Consider the following 26,235-nt stretch of genomic DNA (forward strand, 5'->3'; position numbering starts at 1 on the left):
GGAAAAGTTAATACCGCCTTCCTCTTAAACTCTGTTTTAGATTACTTTCCGTAATAATAACGGTTATTTTTCCTAGAAAAATCCCGTCCAGCACACCGCTAGATATGATTCTCTACCCTCGCCTTTAATTCATATACCTTGATAAGGCGGTCGTACAGATGTAAATGGGTTGTAATTACAGCTTTCTGTTTTTTATTAGTAACTACTAATACTCACTACTAAATACTCATAAAGCCAGTCTCATTCAAAAACAAGCCAAACCGCTTTAGAGAATAATAATACATAAGAAGCAAAACTCAAGTGATTCACGGAGCAAACGTTGGCTAGTAAAGTGCCGGTAAAGTGGCTGTTGGTAAAGTGGCAAATTTACGAGTAACTTTGAAAGCATCTTTTGGAGCCTGCGCACTTTCCATATCCGGACGTGTCACGTGTCAAAACAAACGTGCAAGTGTCCCTGTCCAAACTTTTGTCCTCTGTGTTCATCAGGCTTTTTAAAATACCGTACGACATACAGATATGTGTTACGGTTGCAGTAGTTAACTTTGGACACGTTCATTAAAAGCAACGTGCCCTGTTGCCGTTAGTAACGGTCGCGTTGCCAACATCGTGGCTGTTTCCAGGAGTGTCACTCAGAATCAATGGCGTCCTGTTCAACAGAGTGGATAACATCTTGTTCCAACATCATTTTGTCTGCCACAGCATTGCACTCTTCTTACAGACTCTTTAAGGTAGGTATCAGTCAGTGTAGTGCCAGTGTAGGTGATGTTACAACTTGCTAACTTTAACTTTTTGGGCTGAAACCATAAGTCGATTAATCAATTAGTTTAGTCCATCTACTGAAAAAGAATCCATAACTTTGACCTGCTTCCAGCTTCCCAAATGTGAGGATGTTCTTACCTTTTCTTGACTTAAATAATAATGATTTTTATTTTTGTAAATTGAGCTAGTGTTTGGGAAAAACAAGCAGTTTCAACATGTGTAATAGTTATTTTTTATAATTATTTTCTGACATTTTATTGACCATTTAATCTATTTATTAAGAACTAAGTCACTTGATACTAACTTGCCATATATTTGTAGTACAAAATGAATGCATGTATTCAGGACAGTCCAGGGCTGAGATCTCCGTTACTTTTACTCAGGAAATGGATTATCAATAAATTTGTGTGTATGATTTCTGACTTTGTGATTGTGCCATTTCCTGCATTCACTTGTCTCTGCAGGATCACAGGGCTCCTTCAGTTGGCCTGTTCGTGCTCGGTCTCTCTGCAGCACTCTCCATCTTGAATCCCTCCAGCTCGTACCTCACCTCTCTCCAGAGAGAAGCACAGTGGGCTGGCGAGGTCCTGGCCCCAGCGCTGGTGTCTTTTGACTTCCTGTGGCTCAGTGAAGACCACAACACGGCACATATTCTCTTGTGTGGCTCCTGTCTGATGCTGGGACTGTGTGACTGGCTCTCAGCAGATGCTCTCCCGCTGATGACACGCTGCCTCGGTTTGTCTTCCCTGTCCTGCTGCCTGACGGTGTGTCTGTTCACTGGTAATGGTTTAGGGGCCTTTGGTGGTGTGGCCCTCAGCCTCCCATTGCTTGTGGCTCCGAGGGGGGAAGCAAACACTTTTGTTCCACTGATTGCTTCAGCTGATACTGAGGAACTCACTACGTGGCTTTTAAAGGGATCCATGTCTGTTGGCTGCTGGGCCTCCACACAGGCCCTCAGCAAGTTCCTGTTGGATGTGACTGACCGATGTAACATAGGCATTTAAATTAGTAGAGATCTGTATGATAAGTCAGACTCTGTTAATGGACTGTCTCGGGGTGGGGAGTTACAAAATGGACCTATGCAAAAAATTAAAGTGCCTAACTTAAAAGCATTTTAAGACATTTATAAGCTGAGTTGCATTAACTTTATTACCATTGTTAGGAACTGGCCTTGATGAGCTCATAGTGCAACAGAACAGACAACAACATACTAATAATAAAACCATATTATATATAAGAACATAATAAAATACACAAAGTATCATTTAACTTGTAATGTAATGCATGTAATCTAGGTGTCCACTAGTGCTGAAGAAATTGATCAATCTTCAGAAATAAATGGCAATAATTGTCAAAAGTAGAGCAATTATTAATCATTTAGCAAAATGCCACAAAATGTCTGACTCCAGCTTCTCAAATTTGAGGATTTGCTACTTTTCTCTTTGTTAACAACATTATAAATGAAATATCACTGGGTTTAAAGGCTCAACCCAAAATTAAAAATACATATTTTTCCTCTTACGTGTAGTGTTATTTATCAATTTAGATTTCTGTGATGTGAGTTGCAGAGTGTTGGCGATATCAGCGGTAGAGATGTCTGTCTTCTCTCCAGTGTAATAGAACTAGGTGACACTTGGCTTGTGGAGCTCAAAGCGCCACATAAATACATTTGAAAAACTCAACAGCAATGTCTCTTTCCAGAAATTAAGACCTGGTTACTCAAGATAATCCACAGACCTTGTTGTGAGCAGTTTCATGAAGGATCTATTTTCTGTCTGATGAACTATACTTGTGAACCGTATCATGGTGCAAAAGGAAGCGTGCATCTGCTGCTTGCTCACCTAGCACCACTGAGCTAGCTAACATTACAGCTCAGCCGAGGAGGACGCCATTAATGTTTACATCTCGTACTGTCACGGGCCCAACCCTCTCGTCCATAGGTAGATGCACTCTTCCTTCTGCACAGCGATTCGGTTGGCAGGTGTAGTTTGGTAGAAAGAAAATAGTTCCTACATGAAACTGCTCAAAATAAGGTCTGTGGATTATCTTGAGTAACTGGGACATGATTTCCAGAAAGAGACATTGCTGTTGAGTTGTTGTTGTTTGTTTTTTTGGCACTTTAAGCAACTCAAGCCGAATGCCATCTAGGTCCATTACATTCAAGAGAAGGCAGACATCTCTACGGCCGATATCTTTAACTCTCAGCAACTCACACCAAAACAATTTAGATTGATAAATAGCACAAAATATGTATTTTTGATTTTGGGGTGAACTGTCCCTTTAAGACTGTTAAGACAAGACAAGCAATTTAAAGACTTTACCCTGGGCTCTGGGAAATAACAGGCATTTTAAGCTATTTTCTGATGTCTTACAGATTAAAATAATAACTGATAGATCTAGAAAAAAATTGATAGATTAATCAGAAATAAAAATATATATATATATAATAGTTTAAGCACTTGCTTCTAAATTGGAGGCCGCATGCACTTAAGTGTAACATGATTTTTACATGTGTCATGACAGAATACAGGAATTTATTATTGACAGAATAGTTCGGGCTGAGATATATGGAAAAATTATGCTGCTTTTCATACTATATATACCACACTTTGTGTTTAAAAGTGATGAACCAATTTGCATGGTAATAGAAAGTCTATCCAAAGCTGGAATTAGAAAGTATTCAGAAATCTGATTTAGTAATGTCTTTGTACTTCCAATTAAGTTTCACATTTGGGCTTTTTGCTGTAATTTACAGTGTCTGCTGAGCATAGACCTTGGCTGAACTTAATATGAACCCAATTTGAATAAAAACACAGATACAACTGAACAAACTCATTTGCATGGTAGTACGTGACCACAGTTTTCAAACGATAGCCCATGGTGGCATTTTGCATCCCTGCGGTGCAGCAAGAACCATTTTCAGCCCTGCTGACATTTATTATGCTGCTCAATTTGAATGTGATGCAGCTGACATGTGGGCGTTTTAATTTCCTGTTGCACAGGCTGTATTTGCTCTCAGGCCACTGACACCCTCTGCACATCTCCGCTCACAGCTTTAGTGTTGTAGATTCCAAAAACATCCAGCTGCCTCAGAGACTGGGTCCTGTTTGTTCTGCAGCCTCAGCAGAACCCCTGTTTAAATATCTGCAGTGGTCTCAGCTCTTGGCCCTGCTCTTACCTCATATGCCTTTTTGATACTTATCAATGCACTTTTTTTTTTTTTTACTACTTCCTGGGTTTTTAGTGGCTGTCGTGGTAACAGCAATGACCTCATCTGTTTAACTCACAGTCACTTACATTAGGTCTGTATAATTTTGTTTGTCGACACTGTTGTCCTTGCAAGATATTAATATTCTTACAGAGATTTTTAGTGGACACTGCAGATTCTCTCTCAGGATTTCAGAGTTGTGAGCAGCAGCTGCCTCAGCGGTTTTACTGCAGTGTAGTAAAACAAAAGTGTGGCTGTGTTCCTGTCTGTGGGACAATGCCTTTGTCAGACCTCAGGGCACAGGTGACCAGGGACATTTTTAAAGGTTGTCAGTAATGTCGTGCACATTTGTGTTTGGAGTACCAAATTGTGCTGCCTGTGCTTTTTTGTAATGATTCATCACTCAGTTAATGTATTTTTTGGCATTGTGGAAGTGTTTTACAAATGTCACATGTATTTATGTTTATTCTTTTATTTAATTGCTTTTTTAAAAAAACCAAAATGTTAATATTTATTAAAGGAAGAAGTGGTCATAACTTGAATAAATTACTTAAACCTTTATCAGCAAATCTCCAGTTATATACCTTTACGTTGCATATCAAATATATCTTGGCTCATGTTCAGTTGTTGTCCATGCATCACTGCTGTGCATCTCAGCATTTGCAACATCCAACCCCAGTTTCTGGTCCATATGAGCACCTGGAACTTGGCACATCTCATCCACCTTTTTCTCCAGTCTGTGATATCAGCATCCACCTCCCTCCAGCTCAATCAGTCTCCATATCAACTCTGTCACTTCACCACTGCAGCGGATTCAGGAAACTACACTGAGCATGCTCGCTGCAGATGCAGCCTGTAGATGGAGCAAAGTGGAGAGGAGGAGAAAGGGGAGGAGAGAGAACGGCAGAGAGGGAGTCACACAGGAGCTGCACACAGCGCTGGGATGCTGCTGCAGCTTTGAGAACAAGGGCTGCATGGGAAGATTTGTCATTGGCAGCACAGATGGAGTGTGGAAGGGGAATACAAATGACCTGGATGTCAGATTGTCATCATCAAAGAGGAACAGATATGTGATAAGGTAAAAAAAGATTTCATGATGCATGATTGAATGGGGTGATGGTTAAAATATAAAACAAAAAATAGTGTCTGGAGAAGTCCTGATGTATGGACACCAGCTTTTACATTCATGCATCCTTTGATTATAGTCAGGACTTGTGTGTTACAGTTATGTCAGGGCAAGTAATATAATTTTGTCTGCTTTTCTGCTGCATGATAGAGATGTGATTCTTGGGTGAATCTCATTTACAGGGACTCTCGGACAGCGTAGAGATGTACGCCTTCTACTCCCTTTTAGTCTACATCTTCTACACTGTCTTCAAGAAGGAGGAGGAGGAAGCCTTGGAGGGGGCGTGTGGATCTTCCTCAGACGTATGTCTAGCCACATCATGTCCAGCCTCGGGGGTCCTCTGTCAGGAGAAGAACATTTTTTGTGTGAAACATGCATGCATCATTTATCACCTGACAGCACAAAGAGGCTCAGTAATTTGGCCAATAGAAATTGATGTTGCATTTGTTCTGCTTTTGTGTGCATTTCTTTGTATGCAGTGTGTAAATATTGTGACTGTGCATTAGAGTCTGACCCTAATGTATGTTGCTATGATCAGGAGCCAAGACCTGTTTCCATGGAAACAGGGAGCAGGAGGAGAGATGGCCACACCTCCAAAATGGGAAAAAAGGCTTGTGTTCAGCTTGGTGAATCCAGTGAGTGCTCAAGTAGTATTTATTTATAGTCCAATGTAAAGGCTGTCTTATGATATAGAGGAATGATACAACATTTATGATATGGATAGTTTCATACTTCAAACATTCCTTTACTCTTTAAAGTGCATGTGATTTGTTGTCACCTAGGCAGTAGCAGTGACAGTGATGAAATGTCCCCGAGTGAAGAAGGTGAGGAAGATGGCTCTGACATCCCAGCATGCACCCCTCTGGCTGCTTTCCTGTCTTTCAAGCAGGAGGCTGAGAAGAGGAGGGCCTCACAGGTCCAGCTGGAAACAACAGGAAAGGTAGCGAAACTGTGTCATCACCTTGACTGAGCTGCTCACCTGATGCAGGAACATAAAGTATCAGTTCCCTAAATAGAAGCCTCTGCAGTGTTAAAACTTTGTATGCGTGCATCTGTACTGCCCAGTTGACAGAGTCTCCCCTGGTGGCGGTGATGTCCCACTTGCTGAGTTTTCTGGAGCAGTACTCCCACTTCCAGCAGCTGCAGCAGCAAGCCGACCAGTACCGGGTCCAGCTGAAGAGGCACCGCGTCCAGCACCGCCGCCAGATGAAGGCCCTGCGAGCGTCCTACCGCCAGCGCCTCAGGGACAAGAACAGCATCATCAGCAGCCTGGAGGAGGCCATCAGCCAGCAACAGACCCCCAGTCCACTGAGCGAGGGTGAGGGAGAAAGGGAATGGGGGAGGAGAGAGGAAAGAAGGGATGGGGGGAGGGTGAAATTAAGGTGCAAGAGGGAATGGGTTTGCATTTCCATTTGGTGGGTGGGAGGATGATGAAAAATAAAAAGAGGTTGGGGTCAAGTGGGTGTTTCAATGACCACACACAGAGGCAGATTGGCTGGTGTGAAAAGAGAAGCAGGAAATGGCACAGAAGGCTAAAGATAGATTTAAATCGATAAGGTTGGATGAGATCATTTGATGGATTAGGAGGACAATGAATAAATAAATCTTAATAGGTTTAGATCCACTGAGTTATGTGATGTAGATGAGAATGTTTTGTGCTTTCATTTACAGTTGTGGAAATCTAGTAATCTTCCATTACCGTATAAAAATGTGAGCAGGATTTGAGAGGCAGTCATCCATTCTTTAGACAGTGTCTTACTGAGTTCGCTTCAGTGCCCTATGATGTGTTTTTTCCAATGTTAGCTCCCCCAGGATGAGATTTTTTTTAACCAGGGACACACTGAACATCTTTTAATAGAAGTATATAGTCATCAGCAGAGCAGCAGACTGATTAGATTAGCCAGACTTACACTTGCTGCTGCCATTGACCTCAAATCTTCAGATGTTGGTATCTGCTGTGTTTCAGATTTGACCAGATGGTTCTTGACTTGGTCCTCTGTGCAGACAGGTTGCCGCACCATCTGTCTTACATCACTTTTCTATGCATATGTACTGCATGTTAACATGTGCATGCATCTGTAGACAGATCAGGCTCCTGTCCTTAGGCTGACACATACAGCCTCAGAGAAATATGCCAATACCTATGATAATGTATGTGATGACCACGCTGGGTTATATGGATTCAGAGTGCAGAGCAGAGGACCTCATGCACACAGACTCTCATTAGTCGCAGGACAAAGATACATGATTCTGTAGTGAAGGTCTTTGGTACTTAGATAGTGACTCTCCGGCTTTCTGTTGTGAATAAATCATGGCCGAGAGTGCTGTTTTATTCCCTGCAAATGCACTTACAAGGTCTTGCACATGCAAGGCGCCACGTGTACTTGTGTTAGACTAAAAATAGCCCAGGGTCCATGTCCCAGTGTTACAAGGCTGTTTGGTTTGTTTACTGTGATGCAACGTGCAGACCTAAGTGGACGAGTGATGCTCTGCCCGTATTTCCACCACTCTGTTCTGTGTTTCATTCGAATGAATTGCTGGTGCTCCATTCATCAAGTATGTAACGGGAAATCTCACTTTTTAAAAATCTTTTTTTTTTTTTCTAAATTGAGAGGAAACCCATTTTCTTCATTATTTCAAGCTGCTGTTTCAATATTTACAAAGCTTCTCAGTGCTTCTGCGGGCCGTAACAGCTTAAAGACTCACGTTTCTTGCAAGCACGTTGCATCTAACAGCCCTGCTGAACAGCTGTAACCTCTGCTCCATGCTTTTTTTCCCTTCCTGGCAACACCACCTCTCCCTGCACCATTGTGACACAGCAGACCTGACATGGTGTGTTGATAGAATTAGCATAAGGCCCTGCAAAGAAAATTAGAGGTGACAGATCCTGATTAATCATTGAGGAGGAAGAAAGTGATTAAAATGCTGTTGGGCATGCTGCTCAGGTCCCTGATGAACAATAGAGGAGTTTTAGCAGGTTGTTGCTTCCTCTAAATCTTCCTCTGTGCTCCAGGCTGCACGTGAAGATGCAGTAATCCTATACAGGTCTGTAAGGTTGCCTGGGAGACTTGAGAGTGGAAACACGGCAAGGATAATGTTAACTTAACTGCAATGCACTACATTGTGTGTGAAAGAGCTTTAAGTGCATACTAAATGTCCATTAATATTAAATACATGCAAGCATTGAAGCGTACTGTGGAAATTAGTCATAACTGAAAACCTATAGAAAACAGGTCAGAGGAAGTTCAGAGTATATTGGCTGGTGCTGTTTGTGGGTGGCTTAACACGAATATGGTTAGGTTATCTTTGCTGTTAGATACGCCTTTAGTATTCAGGCTGATGATGATGATGATGATGCTGATGATGATGGAGAGGCTGATTATATTTTTGCATATTTATGTCTTCCAGGTGAGTCCAGCAGTGATGCAGGGGCACAAGCCGGGATTCACAAGCTGGTTGAGTCTCTGTACGGTCTGCAGGGCGAGAGGAGTAAGCTGAGGGGAGAGCTCCGTCTGCTACACTCACAGCTGGAGCAGAAGGAAAAGGACAGACACTCGCGTATACAGGCCTTTCAACAGCAGGTAGGCAGCTGCATGCAAGTTAAATCCGTAGGTGGGACCAAGGCATTGTTTGCAAGCCAGAAGTAAAGATCTCAAGTCCCAAGTCAAGTCCTAATGCACTCTTCACCTAATGTAATGCCATTTTAACAACAGTGTAATAATGTTTTAAATTTCCAAAAATCATGATTGCTTTCTAAAATGTGTATTTATTTGCTAAAATAAGTTTGTTGGAAATTGTTGTGTCTCTGTCTTGAATTTTTCACCTGCACATTTTGCATACTGCAATTTGTTTTTGTTGACTGCCTCATAGTTTTTGTATGCAAACTTGATTTGATGCTCTCAGATTGTTTCAAACAAAGTGGATCTGGGGAATTAAGTGTAACCTTGCCAGGAATAATTAATGTCAATGTTAGCTGACTCAGGAAATGAATTAATTTTGGCACACTTTTTTAATAGTGTAATTTTTAATCTTTTGGCTTTGAGGAAGGCATTAAGTATTTTCAAGTCAGAAGGCTCAAGTACAAGTGAGGTCATGAGTCATTGGTGTTGAAGTCCAGTTTGAGATGCAAGTCTTTTTTGAGTTTGTCAAGTCAAGTTAAGTCTGAATTCATCAAATTTGTCCAAGTCATGTGACTCGAGTCTACACCTCTGGTTAAATCCCAAGTGCTTTAACCATTTCTACCTGAAATCCATAAATAATTGATAAAAATAGTGTTCAAATGTATATTTCATTACAAAATCTCTTGCATTTTTTCTATACCCATAAGAAGAATTGTGAAGACAGTATTACATGCCTATCTTCATAAAAATGAAGCATGAATAAATCAATTTCACATTGTGCTACTAATAACGGAATAATATAGGCAGTCAAACATATATATTAAAAAAATCTTTCCTCTATTTAACTTGTGATTTCTTGCACAGATCGATGAGCTGAAGAGTTGCATAGAGGAGCGCGAGGAGGAGCTGTCAAGATTGAGAACAGCCACTGTAAGCGGTGTACTATTGATTTAATCATGTGTCAAGTCTTTGTCACTTTCCACGTCATCACCAAAGCTGCCACAGCTGCCCACGCACACAACAGTCAGCATGCCTTGATTAACACTTTAATTACAAATCCACCATGAAGAAACACTTGTCTACAAGGATTTATGTGAGGAAATCACATTGCAAAGAATTCTTGTTTTGATGCATCTCTCATTGTTATGCTGAACCTCATGTTTCCCTTCCTCAGGGGGCCACAGACTCAGAGAAGCGGGTTCTGTGTCTGTCAGCAGAGAACGAGAGTCTGAAGCAGAACCTGAGCGTTACACAAGGCCTCCTGCAGCAGCTGTCAGCCATCCCCTCCCAGTCCAGCACCATGCTCATCAAGGTGAGACGCACAAACACATCTGAAAGCTCTCTGACCTTGCTACCAAGGCAGACATCGTTGACTTCAAACAAAAATACTTCTTAACTGACTTTGTTTTATGTTCTCTGCTAGGAGAATGAAAACCTCCGCAGCAGAGTGCAGCAGCTGGAGATGTCCCTACAACATCGTGCTGAGCAGCTGTCTCAGCTGGAGCGACAGAGCGAACAAAGCGAGTGGAGGAGAGGAGAGGAGCTGAGGAAACGAGAGGACCGGGTGAGGGAGCTGCAGCTGGAGCTGGACAAAGAGAGAGGCAAGGAGCCAGTGGTGAAGGTAAATCTTCTAACAAACAAAATTGCAACAAATATAGATTTTACATATATATATTTTGTGTTATTAGAGTAGATGCCCCTAATCCGATGTTTTATTTCTGTCAGTATGTCACCCAGACGGTGGAGGTGGAATCACCGGCCACATTAAAGCAGCTGACCAAAGCCAGGCAGAGGAATGAACTGCTGTCTGACAAGCTATCCAATCAGAATGAGCGGTGCAAACAACTGGAGGAACACATCAGGAAGTCCGATGAACACAGCTGTAATCTGCAGCACAAGGTCAGAAACAGTAGCCACAGACTTCACCCTTAATTAGTCTGGCGTTAATCTTTCATATCCACTTTTAAGTATAAAGTCACAGATTAAACCGATGTTAACATCCAGTATCTGTGTTTTTTAGAAGTAAATACACTAGTTTTTGAACATGTCCCAGGCAACAACAAGTTGAACACATATTATAAAGTGGGCTCTCACAATAGTGCTCCATAATAATGCATCAGTACACATATTGTTGCTGTTGGCTGCTGGCCAGTAGGAGTTAAGGAAACTGGCAACAAATCCCAGATGGTCCTCCAGATGACACCAACTCTGATTTAGAAAGTTGAAGAGACAGAATTGAAAAGTCCAGAGGGTTAAATAAAGCACATGCTGTTTAGAGAACAGATGATCAAAGAGGAGAAAAATCAAAGGCAGAAAAAGGAAGCTTCCACTTTGCTGCGAGAAATTCACACCCAGGATCAATTTCATTGACAGATGAACTCATTACAGAGCTGAGCCTGCACAGATTGGACCAGTCCACCTGACAGATTGACAAATTGCTGCGCTGAACCTTTTACAGATTGCAGCGTATGAGCGAGAAATCAGTACACTGAGAGAGGAGCTGCTGAAAGAGATCGGCCACTTGGAGGAGAGGAAGGAGGAGGCTGTGAAGGCTGCAGCTACCTGCTCGGCTGAGCACTTTCAGAGCCTGCAGGACCAATTCTTCTGTGAGTCACAACAAATAAACCCGCAAAGACAGAGATCATGTTTCCCAAAATGCTAAACTACTCCTTTAATATACATTTATTGAGACAAAATTTAAAGATGGGTTTCTGTTTATGTCAGGCTTGCAGAAGCGTCTGACAGCACTCCCCCCAACTTTACGCTCCATGAAGACAGACTACGCCAGTCTGAGGAGCCAAGTTCGTAACTTCTCAGACTTTTATGGTGCAGCTATCAGTGATGCAAAAAAACAGGTACGTACGTGACATGATAACATGACTCAGTCCCCTGTATTTCAGGGGTGATAAACCTTACCAAACTGAGAAGCCTAGTAAAATAATTTTTGCTGTCTCTTGTCAGATTTCAGCAGCTATCACCGAGATGTCTGAAGCCAACAAAGATCTCCTGGAGAAATATAGGAAGGAGGTCGCACTGCGCAGGAAGTACCACGAGCAGCTGGTGGAGCTTAAAGGTATGCAGAGATGGCGAAATAAAATCCACTGCAGAAAATAAAATTTGTGTCATTAACTGGGCCCTCTGTTTTAGGCAACATCCGTGTGCTGTGTCGTGTGAAGCCTGTGCTGAAAGAGGACCAGCGCGAGGAAGGCCAGTCTGTGGTGGTGACAACGGACCCCAACAACGAGTCCTCGCTCAACGTGCTGAACAAAGGAAAGGGTCGCATCTTTGAACTGGACAAGGTCTTCCACCCTCAGGCCACACAGGAAGAGGTGTGAAAATGAACAGCATATGCAGGAAATGCACATAAATGTTCAACAACTCTAACATTTTGTTTGGTTTCTTCAGGTCTTTCAGGAAATTGAGCCTCTTGTGACGTCCTGCATTGATGGCTACCATGTCTGCATATTTGCATATGGACAGACTGGCTCTGGAAAAACGTACACCATGGAGGTACACTGATTATACAGCACTGTTGTCGCTAAAGTATGGACGCCCATTTCTGCCAGTGTGATGAAAAAAAAAACAGATCCTGTAAGTCAGTATAATGAGAAGCTTTCTCAAAAATAATGACTTGGTATCTTTATTTTGAGGTATTAAGTCAGAATTCTTGAATGACTTTGAATGAATTTTAATGACTGAAGGCCCAGACACACCAAACCAACATCAAAGAGCTAGTAACGACAAAAGCCAACTGTTGCACGACCTCATGTTTCCTTTGTCTCAGCCAAAAAGTTGTGCTTGAACACACTCCAAAACTACAGCTAACAGCCAACTAGCATGTACGCCTGCATGAGAGGAAATAATTCTCCATACCAGCAGGTGGTGATAGTCTGCATTTGTCATTCAAGAAGGAAAACTGGAAGACTGACAGGAGGGCTTCAAGATGTTAGTTAGCCAGTTAGCACATTAAAAACATAACACAATGTTGGAAGAACAAAGGATTTGTACGGTGTGCAAGGGAACAGTAGCACCATTACAAACGCCTCTACTAAAGAGCTCAATGGCTAAGAAAAAAAAAAAAAAAAATTTAACAAGGTATTTTTAGTGGTAGTAGTGTAGAGAATATTAATAAGCAAACGCAGAAGCAGCAAGGATAGAAAGCCAACCCCACCCACCTGTCAACCCAGGAACCAACAGAGAAAGCGAGACCACTCAAAGGAAATCTAATAGACAAGAAAGAAGAATAAATGAATGAATGAGTAAATAAATAAAGAACAAAAATAATTAAAAAAATTATATGTATATTAAAAAAAATAAAACAGGAAAAAATGACAACAAGTTAATTAGCTTGTGACATAAGTAGGGGAATATAGCATGTTTCATTAAATTTTTCAACTTCCATATTTGCCACGTTTAAAATGGTTGCCAGATGGCAAAGAAGTGTGCAGTTGATCCTTAAATAAAACAACAGATTTTCTCCAGTTGTAAATTGCATATAACATCCTTGATCCAATGTCCATATGCTGGAGATGAAGAGTCACATCCATTTACACAGGATGAGCCTTCTGGCCACAAGTGAGCAGAAAGAGACAATGTCCACTTGGGCTGTACTTAAGTTAACATCTAGAGGAGTTACTCCAGATGTGGGGCAACCAGCTGTCCAAACATTGTTGAAAAATTCTTGAATATTAAATCTCAGAAATGAAATAGTTTCGGACGTGACTAAGAAAAAAATCATACTTAATATAACACGTAACACAGATTTTTTTTCCATCACACTGGTGCAAATGTGCTTCCATACCAAAGAGCGATGATCCACAATGTAGGCTGCAGGCTAAGCATCATTTGCTTTTCAGGGCAGTGTGGAAAACCCAGGCATCAACCAACGAGCCCTGAAACATCTCTTCAGTGAGATCGAGGAAAGGAAGGACATGTGGTCTTACACAGTCACCGTCAGCTCTGTGGAGATCTACAACGAGGTGCTAAGGTACAGTATGCTCCACTTTTCTTTGGATTACCGTTTAGCCTGCTAAATATTACACCTACTTACAGCTACTTATTCTTTTGTTGTTTTGTTTCTCAGAGACCTGCTGAGTAAGGATGGAGAGAAACTGGACATTAAGATTAACCCGGACGGAACAGGACAGCTGCATGTGCCGGGCCTCAGGGTCATCGAAGTTAAGAGCTTTCAGCACATCAAGAAGGTGACACAGTGTGTTTTAAATAACCCATACTGATAGTGAATTACCATCCGTATATGAGAATAAATCATTAAATCTATGTTTGTTTTCCTTTTATTCAAGATTTTAGCTACAGCCCGAAGGAACAGGATCACCTTTGGCACTCAGATGAACCAGCACAGCTCCCGCTCCCATGCTCTGCTCTGCATCACTGTTCAGGGCACTGACCTCGCCACCGGATCCAAAACCACCGGTCAGTCTCACATGCATTTCACCTTCTAGAGGCAGTCTCCCTGTTAATATTTGATATAAATCTAAATCAGATTTGGCATTACTCTTTGACTCCCTCTCTGTTTTATTAAAGCTGAGTGCATCTGCATAACGCTGAATCAAAAACAATTTCCCAAGGGATGTCACTGTGAATATCTGCAGCTTTTAAGCAGAAGAAAGGCTGAGAATGGGAGCAAAGAGAAAAAGCACAAAAGAGAAGCTTCTGATCAGGATTCACTCAGACACATGTGGGTCCAGGGATGACCATCTTCTTTGTCTCATTGTTTCCTTTGAATTAAATTGTTTTTTCCTCAGGCAAGTTGAACCTGGTGGACCTGGCCGGCTCGGAGAGGGTATGGAAATCTGGTGCAGAGGGAGAGAGGCTGAAAGAGGCCCAGAATATCAACCGCTCCCTGCTGTCACTGGGGGATGTAATTCAGGCACTGAGAGCTCGGCAGACTCATATCCCTTTCAGGAACTCCCGCCTTACATACTTATTACAAGACTCCCTGGGCAAAGGCAGCAAGACTGTCATGGTGGTGCAGGTGAGATTACTGCCTCAAATCTATACATTTTCAGCCACAGAGATATGACAAACTCGCAGTTAATTACATTTTAAGTCTTGGCTGATGCTTGTTGTTTCGTTTTAACTGTTTCTACTGAAGGTGTCTGCGCTGGAGAGTAACGTGGGAGAGACATTGTGCTCACTGAAGTTTGCCCAGAGGGTGTGCAAGGTAGAGCTGGGTCCTGCAGCCAGGAAGATTGAATCTGGAGGTGGACAGTGCGACTGAATCAGCCACCTCCTGTTCCCAGTGACTACCAGGAAGCCATGAATGCACCAGTCAGATTATAAACCCACCCTACCAACCAATCATAACGCTACAATATCAGTAAGAATCAACAGCAATCCTGCTCAAGGGCTAAATCTGTGGAGGTCTGTGTGGCACCTGAATACCAGCCTTTGACTGGAGGTTAGGTATTGAGGCCTCCTCTTTGCCATTTTCTGCTTCTGACAAGTAACAACCCTTTATTATGAGCTATTCTGCATGCAGGAGTATTTATTCTTTCACTCTGAGTGCCAAAACAACCTGTGACTCCACCACAGTCCACCACCATCTGATGCTTCCTCAAATTACAATATCTCCTTTTATCAAATACCAAAATCCGGGATTTATTGTATCAGCTTTTCTTGCTGATCTTTGCAGTATTTAAAACAGCATCATGTTCAAAGCAGTTTCAGAGCCACATTATCAACACCTCCATTTTTGCAGTATTAATCATGTTGCTATAAATGTATGTAGTTTGTGAGCTTCATCTCCAACGTTGTATATTTTTGAAGATTGTAGTGTGTAGGAGGATGTTTTGTAGTCGAAGTATGGGCTATTAACCATTTCAATGGCACTTAACGTCACATAGTGTAGTTTTTGTGGATTTCAGAAGAGCAGTGATTGAATGCTTTGTTTCTCTTTAGTCTTGATTATTTGCCTTTTGAGGACAGAGGAAAGCTGAAGGGAGCAGGTGGCCTTGTATCAAGAGTGGTAATAAAATGAACTGTGCAATATCCTCCTCGCTGAGGAGACAGTGTGGGCCTAGGTAGACAGAACATGCACTTTATTGTGAACGAATAGGAGCATTTCAGTTCAGAACAGGTATTTAGGTGCTTGCAATAGATATCACCAGTGAATGTCATACCAAAAACAGCTTATTGTTATCTGTTTGTCATTGTTCCTCTATTTATCACCCATTGGATCAACATGATTCAATAGTAGCAAGACATTAATGTTGCAGTAACTATCATGAATTTTCAGATCATTTTCTGAATAAATATGATGTATTTAAAAAGCGTCTTTTTATCTTTGGATGCTCAGTGACTAAACAATTAAAAAATAATTACGCCATATAAATGCAATACTATCCCTTGAACATCTCTGGATTTATGAGGTCGTTTTGGGCAATTTGGCAAACTTCTTTATGGAAATATATTTCCATTTTAAATTACTTTATTTTGAATTAAGTATTTTATGATTTTTTTAGTATAAGCTTGACACAGTAATTTTCCACAAAATGTGCCATATTGCAATATATATTAATATCAAGGTACAGAGTCACATACACTGATCAGCCACGACATTAAAACCACTGACAGGTGGAGTGAATAACATTGATCATCTTATTACAATTCAATGTTCTGCTGGGAAACTTTGGGTCCTGGCATTCATGTGGAATGCCACTTGGCACGCACCAAACACCGTTACAGACCAAGTACTCGTCATTATGGCAACGGCAGTCCCCGATGGCCATGGCCCACCAGCAGGACAATGCATCATGCCACACCACAAAATATGCTCAGGAGTGGCCCGAGGAATGTCATAAAGAGCTCAAGGTGTCAGCCTGGCCTCAAAATTCTCCAGATCCTAATCTTATCGAGCATCTGTGGGACGTGCTGGCACCCAACCTTATCCACTGCCAGACGCTCCAGGACACACCCCAGAGGTCCTGTGTTCATGTCTCAACAGGTGAGAGCCAAATCTGATCCAAGGAGGCCCCACTGTGGATTGAGGGTACCTCTTGGGTACCAAGCTGTCCCACAGCTTCTCAATCAGATTGGGATCTGGGGAAATTCGAGGCCAGGTTGGCTGCTTGAGCACTAAATATCCATGAGAGGGTTTTTACCCCTTCTTACTTTTCATATAGAGAAAATATTCATGAAAATAATGATCAGGCATTTGAAAAATTTACATTATTTTACTAGAAATATAAACAATTACAACAAAATATCAATGGTTACAGAATGTTCTGTTGCATATTCATATGCCATACAAACAATACAAAGCAGGACTCACAGTGGGAATATGAGGACCTGACAGAAAACATTACTCCCTGCAGCGATAAAAGAAGCTGTCTCTCTGAGCACAACACAGATGTGACAATACAGTCCCAGTAAACTGAGGTCATCCCTCTGTAGTCTCCTGTTTTTTAATCAGTCACATCTCAGATTCAGTCTGAGTCTCCCTCCTCCACTCCCACTGCTCCCACCGCTCCTGCCAACTCCTCCTCGCTGCCTCGAAGACGATCTCCTGGACACATAAACACTCAAGGTTAAGGTCTTATTCAGGTTGAGTGCACCATAGACACCCTGTAACCAAGCATCCCTGTTGTCAACCAACAGAGAGCACACTCTGCTGCTAATAATCAGAATTTATAAACCTAAACATTTAAAATGTAGCTGTAATGCTCTCTTAGTTTGCACAGAAAGCTAAAACCAAATTGAAAATAGTTGACGTGACAGTTTTTAACGGCATGTAAACAAAAACATATTAACTAGGTTATTGTGAGTACACCTTAGCACCCAACATGGCTACCTGTACTCTCAATGTCACACATGAAATTGAGGGGAAAACCTTCACATTTGACTACTCTGTGTTCTCCACGAGAGCTCACGCCTATTTTTAGAATGTGGATCACACATCAGTGGAGGAATCGCACCATTGATGTTATCAGATGGCTTCAAGCCTCTCTGGAGTCTGGAAACCACAAAGCAATTAGCCTGATAATTCACGCCTAGCTCAGACGTGCTTGTCACTGTTGTGTCAGGAAAATTCTGTGATAAATCGCAAGAATGTGAAATGGGAAATACTAACGGATGAGCTCAGCGATGGCCCTCTGTGTTCTCCTCTCCAACTTCTCCAGTTTCTTTGCCACATCACGTTTCAGATCCCTTCATTCAGAATCACAACAGAAAAAGACAATGTCAGTAACATCTTTAATTGTACCAAGATTTTGTGTGCCATACAGGTTGGAAAATTATTTCTACAAGGTCTTACCAGTCTGGTTTTCTTGGGGCGAGGTTGGCCAAATCCTGAGGAAAGAAAACAGCTGAATGTGGCACCTGCAACAACTACTCTGCTTCTTCAAGAAAAGGAAATCACAGACAGAAAGGAGCACTCACCACTTCTTCAATGATGGGTTCTGGATTAGCAGCTTCTAACTGGTCTTTTACTTTATCCTCCACTGCAAACAAAAAATATTTATCATCAGTCATACATAGTGCTGGGAGTAATTCCACTACTTTTTTCGGTAACTAGACATGTAACACTTGCTTTATCAAATAAATAATGCAATTGCAATTATTGAAATTTAAATGTCTTGATCAGAGCAGACAAATGCAGCATATTCCCCAGATTTTTCCCCGGTTATGATCAAACCTCTCCTGTAGTGTAGCACAGCTCGGGTGAACAGTGTTCAGTCCCTTCGTTTTGTGTCTAGTGTGTTTGAGAGTCAGACACTTAAAAGAACCACAAAAGTTACTTTCCCTTGTAACTAATTACTTTTATATGCTGTAATCAGTAAAGTAACTCAATTAAGTAACTTGTACAACACTGGTCATAAATGATATGTGATATAGCAGCAGGAATCTGTGATACTCAAGGGGTGCTGTGCTGTAGCTAATCTATGTAGCTATGATCTTCATAGACGCAATGTAAATACTGTGTCATATTAACAACACTCAAAAGCAAAGTAATGTCACAACCATCTGAGTTATTGTTTTTCAGAGCTTGTTTATGATGGAACAGTTCTTACCTGATGCAGGTTTGGCTTTGGGCACCTGCCTCTCCTTCAGCTCTTCATCCTCTGGAGTATAATTCCTCAGCTTCAGCTCTCTGAGGACAGAAATCACGATTCATTATCAGTCAGCAATGTTCTCTCACTCTTTTTGAGGGTGGGTGACTGGGTGGGACATTCTGGCACAGGACTAAACCTTTTTGAATCCTACTTAACAGACAGGAACTATGTTGTGTCATAGATAATTATACATCTGAGCTGATAAAAATTCCTCAAGGGTCCATATTGGGGCCCCTTCTGTTTAACATCTACATGCTTGCATTGGCTCAGATTATGGAAAACAACAAAATATCTTGCCATAATTATGCAAACAACACACAAATTGACATTTCTGGGGGACTATGGTCAAATACAAGCTCTGACTGAGTGCACTGAACAAATCAAATCAACAACTGGATGTGCCACAATTTTCTTCAATTAAACCAAGATAAAACTGGGGTCACTGTTTTTGGAGCCAATGAGGAACAAATAAAAGTCAGTGCTCAGCTTCAGCCAGCAATTTTAAAACCTAAGACCAAGTCAGAGATCTGAGTGTAGTCATGGATTCAGACCTGAATTTAAATAGCCACATTAAAACATTTACAAAGTCCGCCTACTATCACCTTAAGACTGCATCAAGGATAAAAGGACTTGTGTCTCAGCTGGATTTGGCAAAACTTCAGAACGCTGCTGCTTGAGTTCTAAGAAAGACCAAGGAAGTAAATCACTTCACTCCAGTTCTGAGATCTTTACTATGGCCTCCTGTCTGTCAGAGAATCAATTTCAGGATACTACTGATGGTTTATAAAGTACTGTATGGTTTAGTGCCCAATACATTTCTGACCTTCTGCTACAGTACGAACCATCCAGACCTCTCAGGCCTTCTGGGACAGGTCTGCTTTGTGTCACCGGAGTCAAGACTAAACATGGAGAGCAGCGTTTAGTTTTTTGCACCACATATCTGGAACAAACTCCCAGAAAATTGCAGGTCTGCTGTAACTCAAGGCTGAAGGCTTTTCTGTTTGCCGCTGCCTTTTATTCAGTAAAATATTTATTTATTTCTTATGCTGCACTGAAACATTTATTTTTGTATTTTATACTTGTCTTAGTATTTTTTTAACCTGAATTTATTTTCTATTCTCCATCTCTTTAAGTTTTCATTTGCATTTAAATGCCCTCTTAAACAGTGTTTCTTCTGCACTACTCTTCGATGATTTTGATGTATTACGTACAGCACTCTGAATTGCCTTGTTGCTGAAATGTGCTTCATAAATAAACTTGCCTTGCCTTTTTCCCCACACTCTTGTGACCGTCCAGGAGGTGGCAGTGTAGCCAAATTTATTCCACCAGAGATTACAGAGCACAAAAGACCATCTGCAAACCCTACACAGCTGCACATCTAATGTCTAGGGGAGGTCGGGTATAATGTCCCTCTTTATTCCTATGAACACGTCTGATTACCATGTTCCACCTGCTCCTGGGCACAGACTTGCGGAGAGCAGCAAACAGCTGAGGAATGCTTTCCGTGATGTTGAATTACGCAGTCTTTCATCACATCTCTACACAGAGGAATTCTTGGCAAGTTTAGCTGACGTCTCTGCAGATTACACAGAAAGTCCAGAGGCAGAGGTAAACTATTGTCTGACCACAAGCGTTATCAGCTGCCATGAGCTTAACATGGATTTGTGATGAGGCTTGAGAGGGTACACCCTTGATACATTCATCACACCCCTGTTGCCAACAGACAGACCGAAGCCTTGTATGGGTATGGGCGGGAATGCTAGTCATGTTCTGCCTTTGGCTGACTGAGGGCCAGTCTTAGTTCACACATCTTTCTCTATGCCTCCTGAGTCTCTCCTGAAGAGGAATATTTCTTTCTATCCATCTAATCCTTGAATTGAATTCTCCTGCCACTCATATTGCAATTGCAGTGAACCACATAATAAAATGTGAGGATTTTTTTTAACACTTACTTATATTTATTTGAAGTGAAACAAAAACCCCTGAGAAATAAATATGGCAGGAACTAAAACACTAACTCTGATAAAACGAAAGAAACAAACAGAAGGAAACTACATCAGTGGCTGTTGAAAAGGCCTAAAAAATGAATTAAAAGATGAAAAAGTCCAGATGCCCTGACAGCAAACCACAAGTCACTTTTTTTTAGCTAGGATCTTGGAGTATCCAGAAGGCGTCTGTCCAGCACTAACTACAGGCTATCATTTATCAGCCTTCACAGATCATTTTGTGATTAAATAAAAATAGAAATTTAAAAAAGGTCAATAAAGTGAAAAAAGTTCTTCTACCAGAAAGCATGAATGAACTCAGCACAATCTAGCAATTAATTACTATTGAATAATTGCGATTGGGCTGCATTATGCACTGTAGTGTGGGGAAGTGGACGTTTTGGTGTAAGGTAACAGGGAGTCACCAAAATCAACAAGTTTCAGCCTCTGAGAGCCATGACTAGCATCAAGCATAGACTGATGGAAAAATTGATGGAAAAGGCTACTGTGACATCACCCATTGGTTTGTGGCCTCCTGTTCTGAAGTCTTGAGTTTGGCATTTTGGCCATTGCTCTCTCTGACATTTGGAGTTAGAGTTGACCATATTTGAACGACTGAGTAGAGCTGGGAAGGAATGAGCCTTTATAAAATTTAAACTAGTGAGTTACATAAAAATGTACCTCTTATACAGTTGTCATGAAGGGGGAAATTAGCTTTTGAGACCTAAACCGTTTCATGTACCCAGCTGTAAACATGTTTGTTTCTTCGGCAGTTTAGCATAGGTGTCTATGGGGATTAACGCACTTTCTGAGCCAGCCTCAAGTGGCCATTCAAGGAACTGCAGTTTTTGGCACTTTGTGTTGGCTTCATTTTTCAGCCCTGGAGGTCGCTCCTTGCTATCCAGATAAATATGAATTGTAATCTTGCTATTATTCCATCTTTCGTGAAAAAAGAAATTGAAAATTTGTCCTAAAGACTGTGTTGTACGAAAGAGCAAATAAGAAAATAAGCAAATAAAAAAATGCAGGAAAAAAAGGAACTCTGGGGAGGAAATTGTGTTGCAAAATCCATGACAATGTAGAAATAGTGGCATGAAAGGGAAAGCCAAGGGGTCACCATAACATTAAGATACATCATATGAGATCTGTGAATACATTTATTTATTACATATATTTTTAGATTTCCCTTACCTAATGACAACTATCAATATCTAAACTGAATTTCACACTGTACGGCTGGTAAATGTCAATATATTTTGCTATAAATTAAAGTACAGATGGGAAGACAGAGACTGAAAAATGTTTCATCACTAGCAAGACCAAAAAACCCCAACTTAATGTACTGTACAGAGTGTACATGTACACCTTTATGCCTTCAAAGTCAGAGTCTGACATCACTCCTTTTTCCTTAACTGTCTCTTAGTTTGATGCATCCAACCCTTTAAAGTATGTTTACACATTTCCACTTCAAGCACACTGTGGCATCAAAGAGAGCCAGTGATAAATTCAGAGCACTGACCCAAGTGTGGCTCTCTCAAAATGTTTAGAGTGAACTGTGGCTGAGGACGGGGTGCAGCAGAGTGTTCACATTGTGTTTACACAGATATCAAGCTACCTGCCATTCACTGGAGCAAAAATAGCTCCATACATCAATCAGCCACAGAGATTGTTACAGTTAACAAATAGTTGTATCAAATTTTTAAAGGCTTTTGAACTTCCTTAAATCGTATTTGCCATTTTAAAGAATTTAAAATCTAATTACCTATCTGCCTTAAAAGAAAAGAAGCAGCCCTGACAACACCTAACAAGATGTAACAGGAAAAGCTGCATTGTACATTTGGTGCCTTTTGTGAAATAGTTTAGAGGAATGTATCATAACCCACATGGAGCTTTAAAACTGTCTGCCTAAGTTCCACTTTTTTTTCAGAGATCATTCATTTGAGTAGCAATAACTTAAGGACAAACATGTTGATTGTCGTGTTCTGTCATGCCTGGGTTTTGCAATTCGATCTCCCATGAAATTTTAATACCAATTACAAGATACATTACACTCACACCCTGCTATGAATGCGTGTCTTGACTTAGCAAAGCACAGATTAAAAAAACTCAGAGTACTTTTCTATCCACTGACAAATGTCTAAATTAAGCATTTAAACTCTGCAGCTATTTTCATTCTCATGAGAGAGATCTGTCCTGCTGGAATGGAGGAAATACAGCGGCACTCCCTCACTACAGTCATTAAATATAAACAATGGAAAAAAGGTCCTGTAGGACAGGAAAGATGGCTGCTCCTTCCTACCAACTAACACACAAAGTTGAGTAAGCTGCAGGATATTTGAGCAGCTAATAGCACGAGGCTGTGATCCAGCCCAGTGTAAACACTGCATCTCATGACCTGCACTGAGACATGCACTGTGTTACAAGGAGATGGTGTTCAGATAAAGGGCAGATAAATGCTCTGATGTTGTACTTCCATATCAGTATTAGTTCCGTTTGCGCAGTTCAAATAACCTCAGCTGAGGGGGCAAGCAAAAGTGAGGAAGAGTTGAAGAAATCATGACATGCTTTTATGAAAAATATGATTGAGTAACAAAAACAAACAAACAGCAGCCATTATTGTGTGTGGTGTGTGATGTACCACCAACCTGTGCCTTTCTTCAGTAGTCTCCTCTAATGAAGCTTTTTTGCTCTCTGGCTCCCCATCTTCCTGCTCTCGCCCCTGTTAAAACATCATTGTACGATCAATAACACGATTAAACTAACCACACATAAACAATGGGGAAACAGATAATGACATAGGCTTGCAGAAATGCAAATAAATAAATGCATAAAGACCCCAAGTGAAAAGTGTAACAAAGGACATCAAACCCCTCCCATCTTGCATTTTCCTGAAGAGGCTTCCTGTCCACCTGCGAGAACAATTCGGGGGACTGACTCATTCTTGAAGTGCAGTACAAAAGGAAAACAACCCCCAGCTTCAGGAATGTCAACAGCCGTTTATCAAACATTGCTAGTCGAGCCAGTATGCCTCTGTTCAACGCCAGCTTAGTGAAACACATTCTGGTCTAACTGCCAAAACGGTGGCTTGCACATTAAACAGGGTTTCCTGTTTCATTTCCAGAACAGAAAGATTGTCATAGCAGAGCAGAATAACTGTGTAATGTTTAAATGTTTGAACACAGACAGCAGAGACCCTAGTAATGAGAAACAACTGAAACTCTGGTGCAACAACGTGCTCTCAGTCCAGTGTAGTAAATGTGTTGATTTAAAAGTTTGATAGTACAGTTATTGCAAGCAAAATTAGCTCAGCATATGTCATCTGATAAGATAAAATTCTGAAACACCTCTTAAACATACCTTCTGTGCGGTGTGTGGTAGTTCCCGCACAGATGTGCTGTTATTTTGCGGTGTTGCTATTTTTGGCTGCTACTTTTAAAACAGTTTTTACACTGTTTTTCCATCTGAACTTTTCATGCAAAAGCATGATCTCTGAGGTTCCTACTTCACTGCACTCTGGGTTGTGTGGCAAAAATCTGGTAATACAATACTTTTCACGATACAGAGGTACAATTCAATATATTGCTATACTGTAAGCAAGGTCATATATAGCAAGATATATTCTAATTTTAGGAGCTAGCAGTGTGCGCTTTGAGACTGTGCCTATATGTGTTACGCCTGTGTGCTTTTTGTTTATGCTATATGTTATTACACTGGAGCGGAAGAGTCAACTGACTGAAGATAGATCACAACACAAAATGAACCACTCCAAAAAATCTTTGCATGTAAACTATTAATTCAAAATTGCTAATGTTTTTTAAAACCAATACTGTATCACAAAACATAATATTATGATACTCAGGTGTATCATTTTTTCTTACACCCCTACTGCACACACTGTCCAGTTTACAACTGTGTGGCACAGGAAGGCCTTCCCCCTGTGTTCATTGATGGTTTAATCAAGATGTATTTTTACTTCAAGCCTCACCCCATTAATAAATCAGTGTTTTGATAAAAGTAAATGGCTGTAACAAATGTTGACTGCAATGATGATGAACATTTTCCCTCTTTGGAAGAGCTGGACACAAGTAGATAAAAATCAGATCTGGTTCACTCACACTGTGGCACTGGTGACATGACTATAATCAGGCTGGAGTGCATCACTGAGTGAAATTATTTATTCTTCCTGCATAGCTAGTGTTGTTTTCAGCTTCAGAAATATTGTAGATGGATAAGAACTTGACAAACAACTCACAACAGTTGTGCCTGTGTAGAAAACAGTTGAAAACAGCCTTTATTTTATTGCAATATGTTTGTAAAAGAAGCTGTGGTGCTTCTTTTAGTGTCCTAGACACTGCCTGTTGACTTTCTGATTATTTAACATAATTCTCCAATTTCCTCATCTGAGAAATGTCTCTGTGTTCCAATGTATTCAAAGACCTTTCGACCAGTGACATCCCTATTTATAAATATAGCTGCTGCTTCAGTTCTGGTTTTACCAGTCTGTGGAGATGTATTGTATTTGATATGTGGATATAAAAAGCCATCAAGTGCCTTGATGAGAGTTGTGTCTGAAGATGTGACTTCTGTTTGGTAGGTACTTTTCAAAAGCCCTATAGCAAAGGTGTCAACAAAGGCTCCTACCAGGTTTTAGGAGCAAGTTAAACAATGCGTTGTCTACTTCATGTAAAACGTAAACTACAATAAATGTGATGCTTGTTTGGAGGTAAATTATGTTGTTACTGTCTCTGAAGTCCAAACAAGTCAGCTTCGCAAATTAGCTGCACTGGCACACCAGATAAACTACACCTAAAAACACGCTGTAAAAATTAAAAATTAAATATAATATAAACCTGAATTAAATGTCTACACCAGCATCCTCTCACAGCACAACAACAAGCCCACGAATCAAACTCATTCATCGAGCACATGAATGTGCTAACGATAGCTACAAGCTAACTCGGCTAACGGTACCTCACTGAAAAAATAAGGCGTTTTCTACGGATTAAGTTGCATTTAACAGACGTAGGACACCACAAGACAAGTCACTTACATGGATCTTTTTATCTCTTAGTGCTTTTAACCTCTCTTTTCTCTTCAAGGCCTCCTCCTGTAGAGAGCCAACATTTCGCTCCATGTTTGTTTCTACACGCCGCTCGATGCTCTCTGAAATCCATTAACCGTCCTGGCTGAGGATGTGAAGACGATCGTCGAGCACATCGATCGCAGTGGCCATGTGATGTTGTGTTTTGTGGACCCATTTCTTCAACATCATTAGTTAGGGTGATTAAATTTGAAGCATACATATTTAAATATCAAAGTCCTACTTATAATAAGAGATTGTCCACATTTTAAACAGCTTATATCGGGATGTTGAATGTATTGGCACATGGAGTAGGCTACTTAAAATTATTTAACTTCCAGTAGCTTATAGGCCAGATTTGAATAGTATTTAAACATACTTAGC

The 26,235-nt window shown here is 40.9% G+C and overlaps 3 protein-coding genes across 3 annotated transcripts; 2 read left to right on the top strand and 1 right to left on the bottom strand.

Moving 5' to 3' along the window:
* Positions 1–432: 432 nt before the first annotated feature.
* On the top strand, positions 433–2,327 carry LOC126391883 (uncharacterized). Its single transcript, XM_050046860.1, has 2 exons — positions 433–728; positions 1,224–2,327. Exons 1-2 carry the CDS (start codon positions 639–641, stop codon positions 1,761–1,763), a joined length of 630 nt encoding a protein of 209 aa, XP_049902817.1. The 5' UTR covers positions 433–638; the 3' UTR covers positions 1,764–2,327.
* Positions 2,328–2,488: 161 nt separating this feature from the next.
* On the top strand, positions 2,489–16,761 carry si:ch211-257p13.3 (kinesin-like protein KIFC3). The gene is made up of 20 exons (XM_050045757.1): positions 2,489–5,045; positions 5,276–5,395; positions 5,632–5,728; positions 5,876–6,033; positions 6,159–6,411; positions 8,502–8,674; positions 9,578–9,643; positions 9,888–10,025; positions 10,137–10,334; positions 10,439–10,612; positions 11,172–11,319; positions 11,438–11,568; positions 11,675–11,786; positions 11,861–12,042; positions 12,119–12,223; positions 13,570–13,700; positions 13,797–13,917; positions 14,017–14,146; positions 14,479–14,708; positions 14,829–16,761. The coding sequence occupies exons 2-20, from the start codon at positions 5,297–5,299 to the stop codon at positions 14,952–14,954; spliced, it is 2,772 nt and encodes a 923-aa protein (XP_049901714.1). The 5' UTR covers positions 2,489–5,045; positions 5,276–5,296; the 3' UTR covers positions 14,955–16,761.
* Positions 16,762–16,888: 127 nt separating this feature from the next.
* On the bottom strand, positions 16,889–25,974 carry ccdc12 (coiled-coil domain containing 12). The gene is made up of 7 exons (XM_050045758.1): positions 25,822–25,974; positions 23,417–23,490; positions 18,745–18,824; positions 18,113–18,174; positions 17,988–18,022; positions 17,805–17,881; positions 16,889–17,240 (listed from the first exon to the last, which is right to left on the bottom strand). Exons 1-7 carry the CDS (start codon positions 25,903–25,905, stop codon positions 17,161–17,163), a joined length of 492 nt encoding a protein of 163 aa, XP_049901715.1. The 5' UTR covers positions 25,906–25,974; the 3' UTR covers positions 16,889–17,160.
* Positions 25,975–26,235: the final 261 nt, after the last annotated feature.

Source organism: Epinephelus moara, chromosome 6 (assembly GCF_006386435.1).
Source record: "Epinephelus moara isolate mb chromosome 6, YSFRI_EMoa_1.0, whole genome shotgun sequence".
NCBI lineage: Eukaryota > Metazoa > Chordata > Actinopteri > Perciformes > Serranidae > Epinephelus > Epinephelus moara.

Excerpts from the sequence above, each read along its gene's own strand:
- LOC126391883 (XM_050046860.1), top strand. The coding sequence starts at position 639 with ATGGCGTCCTGTTCAACAGAGTGGATAACATCTTGTTCCAACATCATT. Across the intron at positions 729-1,223 it reads CTTCTTACAGACTCTTTAAG|GATCACAGGGCTCCTTCAGT; the intron begins GTAGGTATCAGT and ends TTGTCTCTGCAG.
- si:ch211-257p13.3 (XM_050045757.1), top strand. The coding sequence starts at position 5,297 with ATGTACGCCTTCTACTCCCTTTTAGTCTACATCTTCTACACTGTCTTC. Across the intron at positions 5,729-5,875 it reads TGTTCAGCTTGGTGAATCCA|GCAGTAGCAGTGACAGTGAT; the intron begins GTGAGTGCTCAA and ends GTTGTCACCTAG. Across the intron at positions 6,412-8,501 it reads CCCCAGTCCACTGAGCGAGG|GTGAGTCCAGCAGTGATGCA; the intron begins GTGAGGGAGAAA and ends TATGTCTTCCAG.
- ccdc12 (XM_050045758.1), bottom strand. The coding sequence starts at position 25,905 with ATGGAGCGAAATGTTGGCTCTCTACAGGAGGAGGCCTTGAAGAGAAAA. Across the intron at positions 18,825-23,416 it reads ACTACTGAAGAAAGGCACAG|AGAGCTGAAGCTGAGGAATT; the intron begins GTTGGTGGTACA and ends TTCTGTCCTCAG. Across the intron at positions 18,175-18,744 it reads CAAAGCCAAACCTGCATCAG|TGGAGGATAAAGTAAAAGAC; the intron begins GTAAGAACTGTT and ends TTTTGTTTGCAG.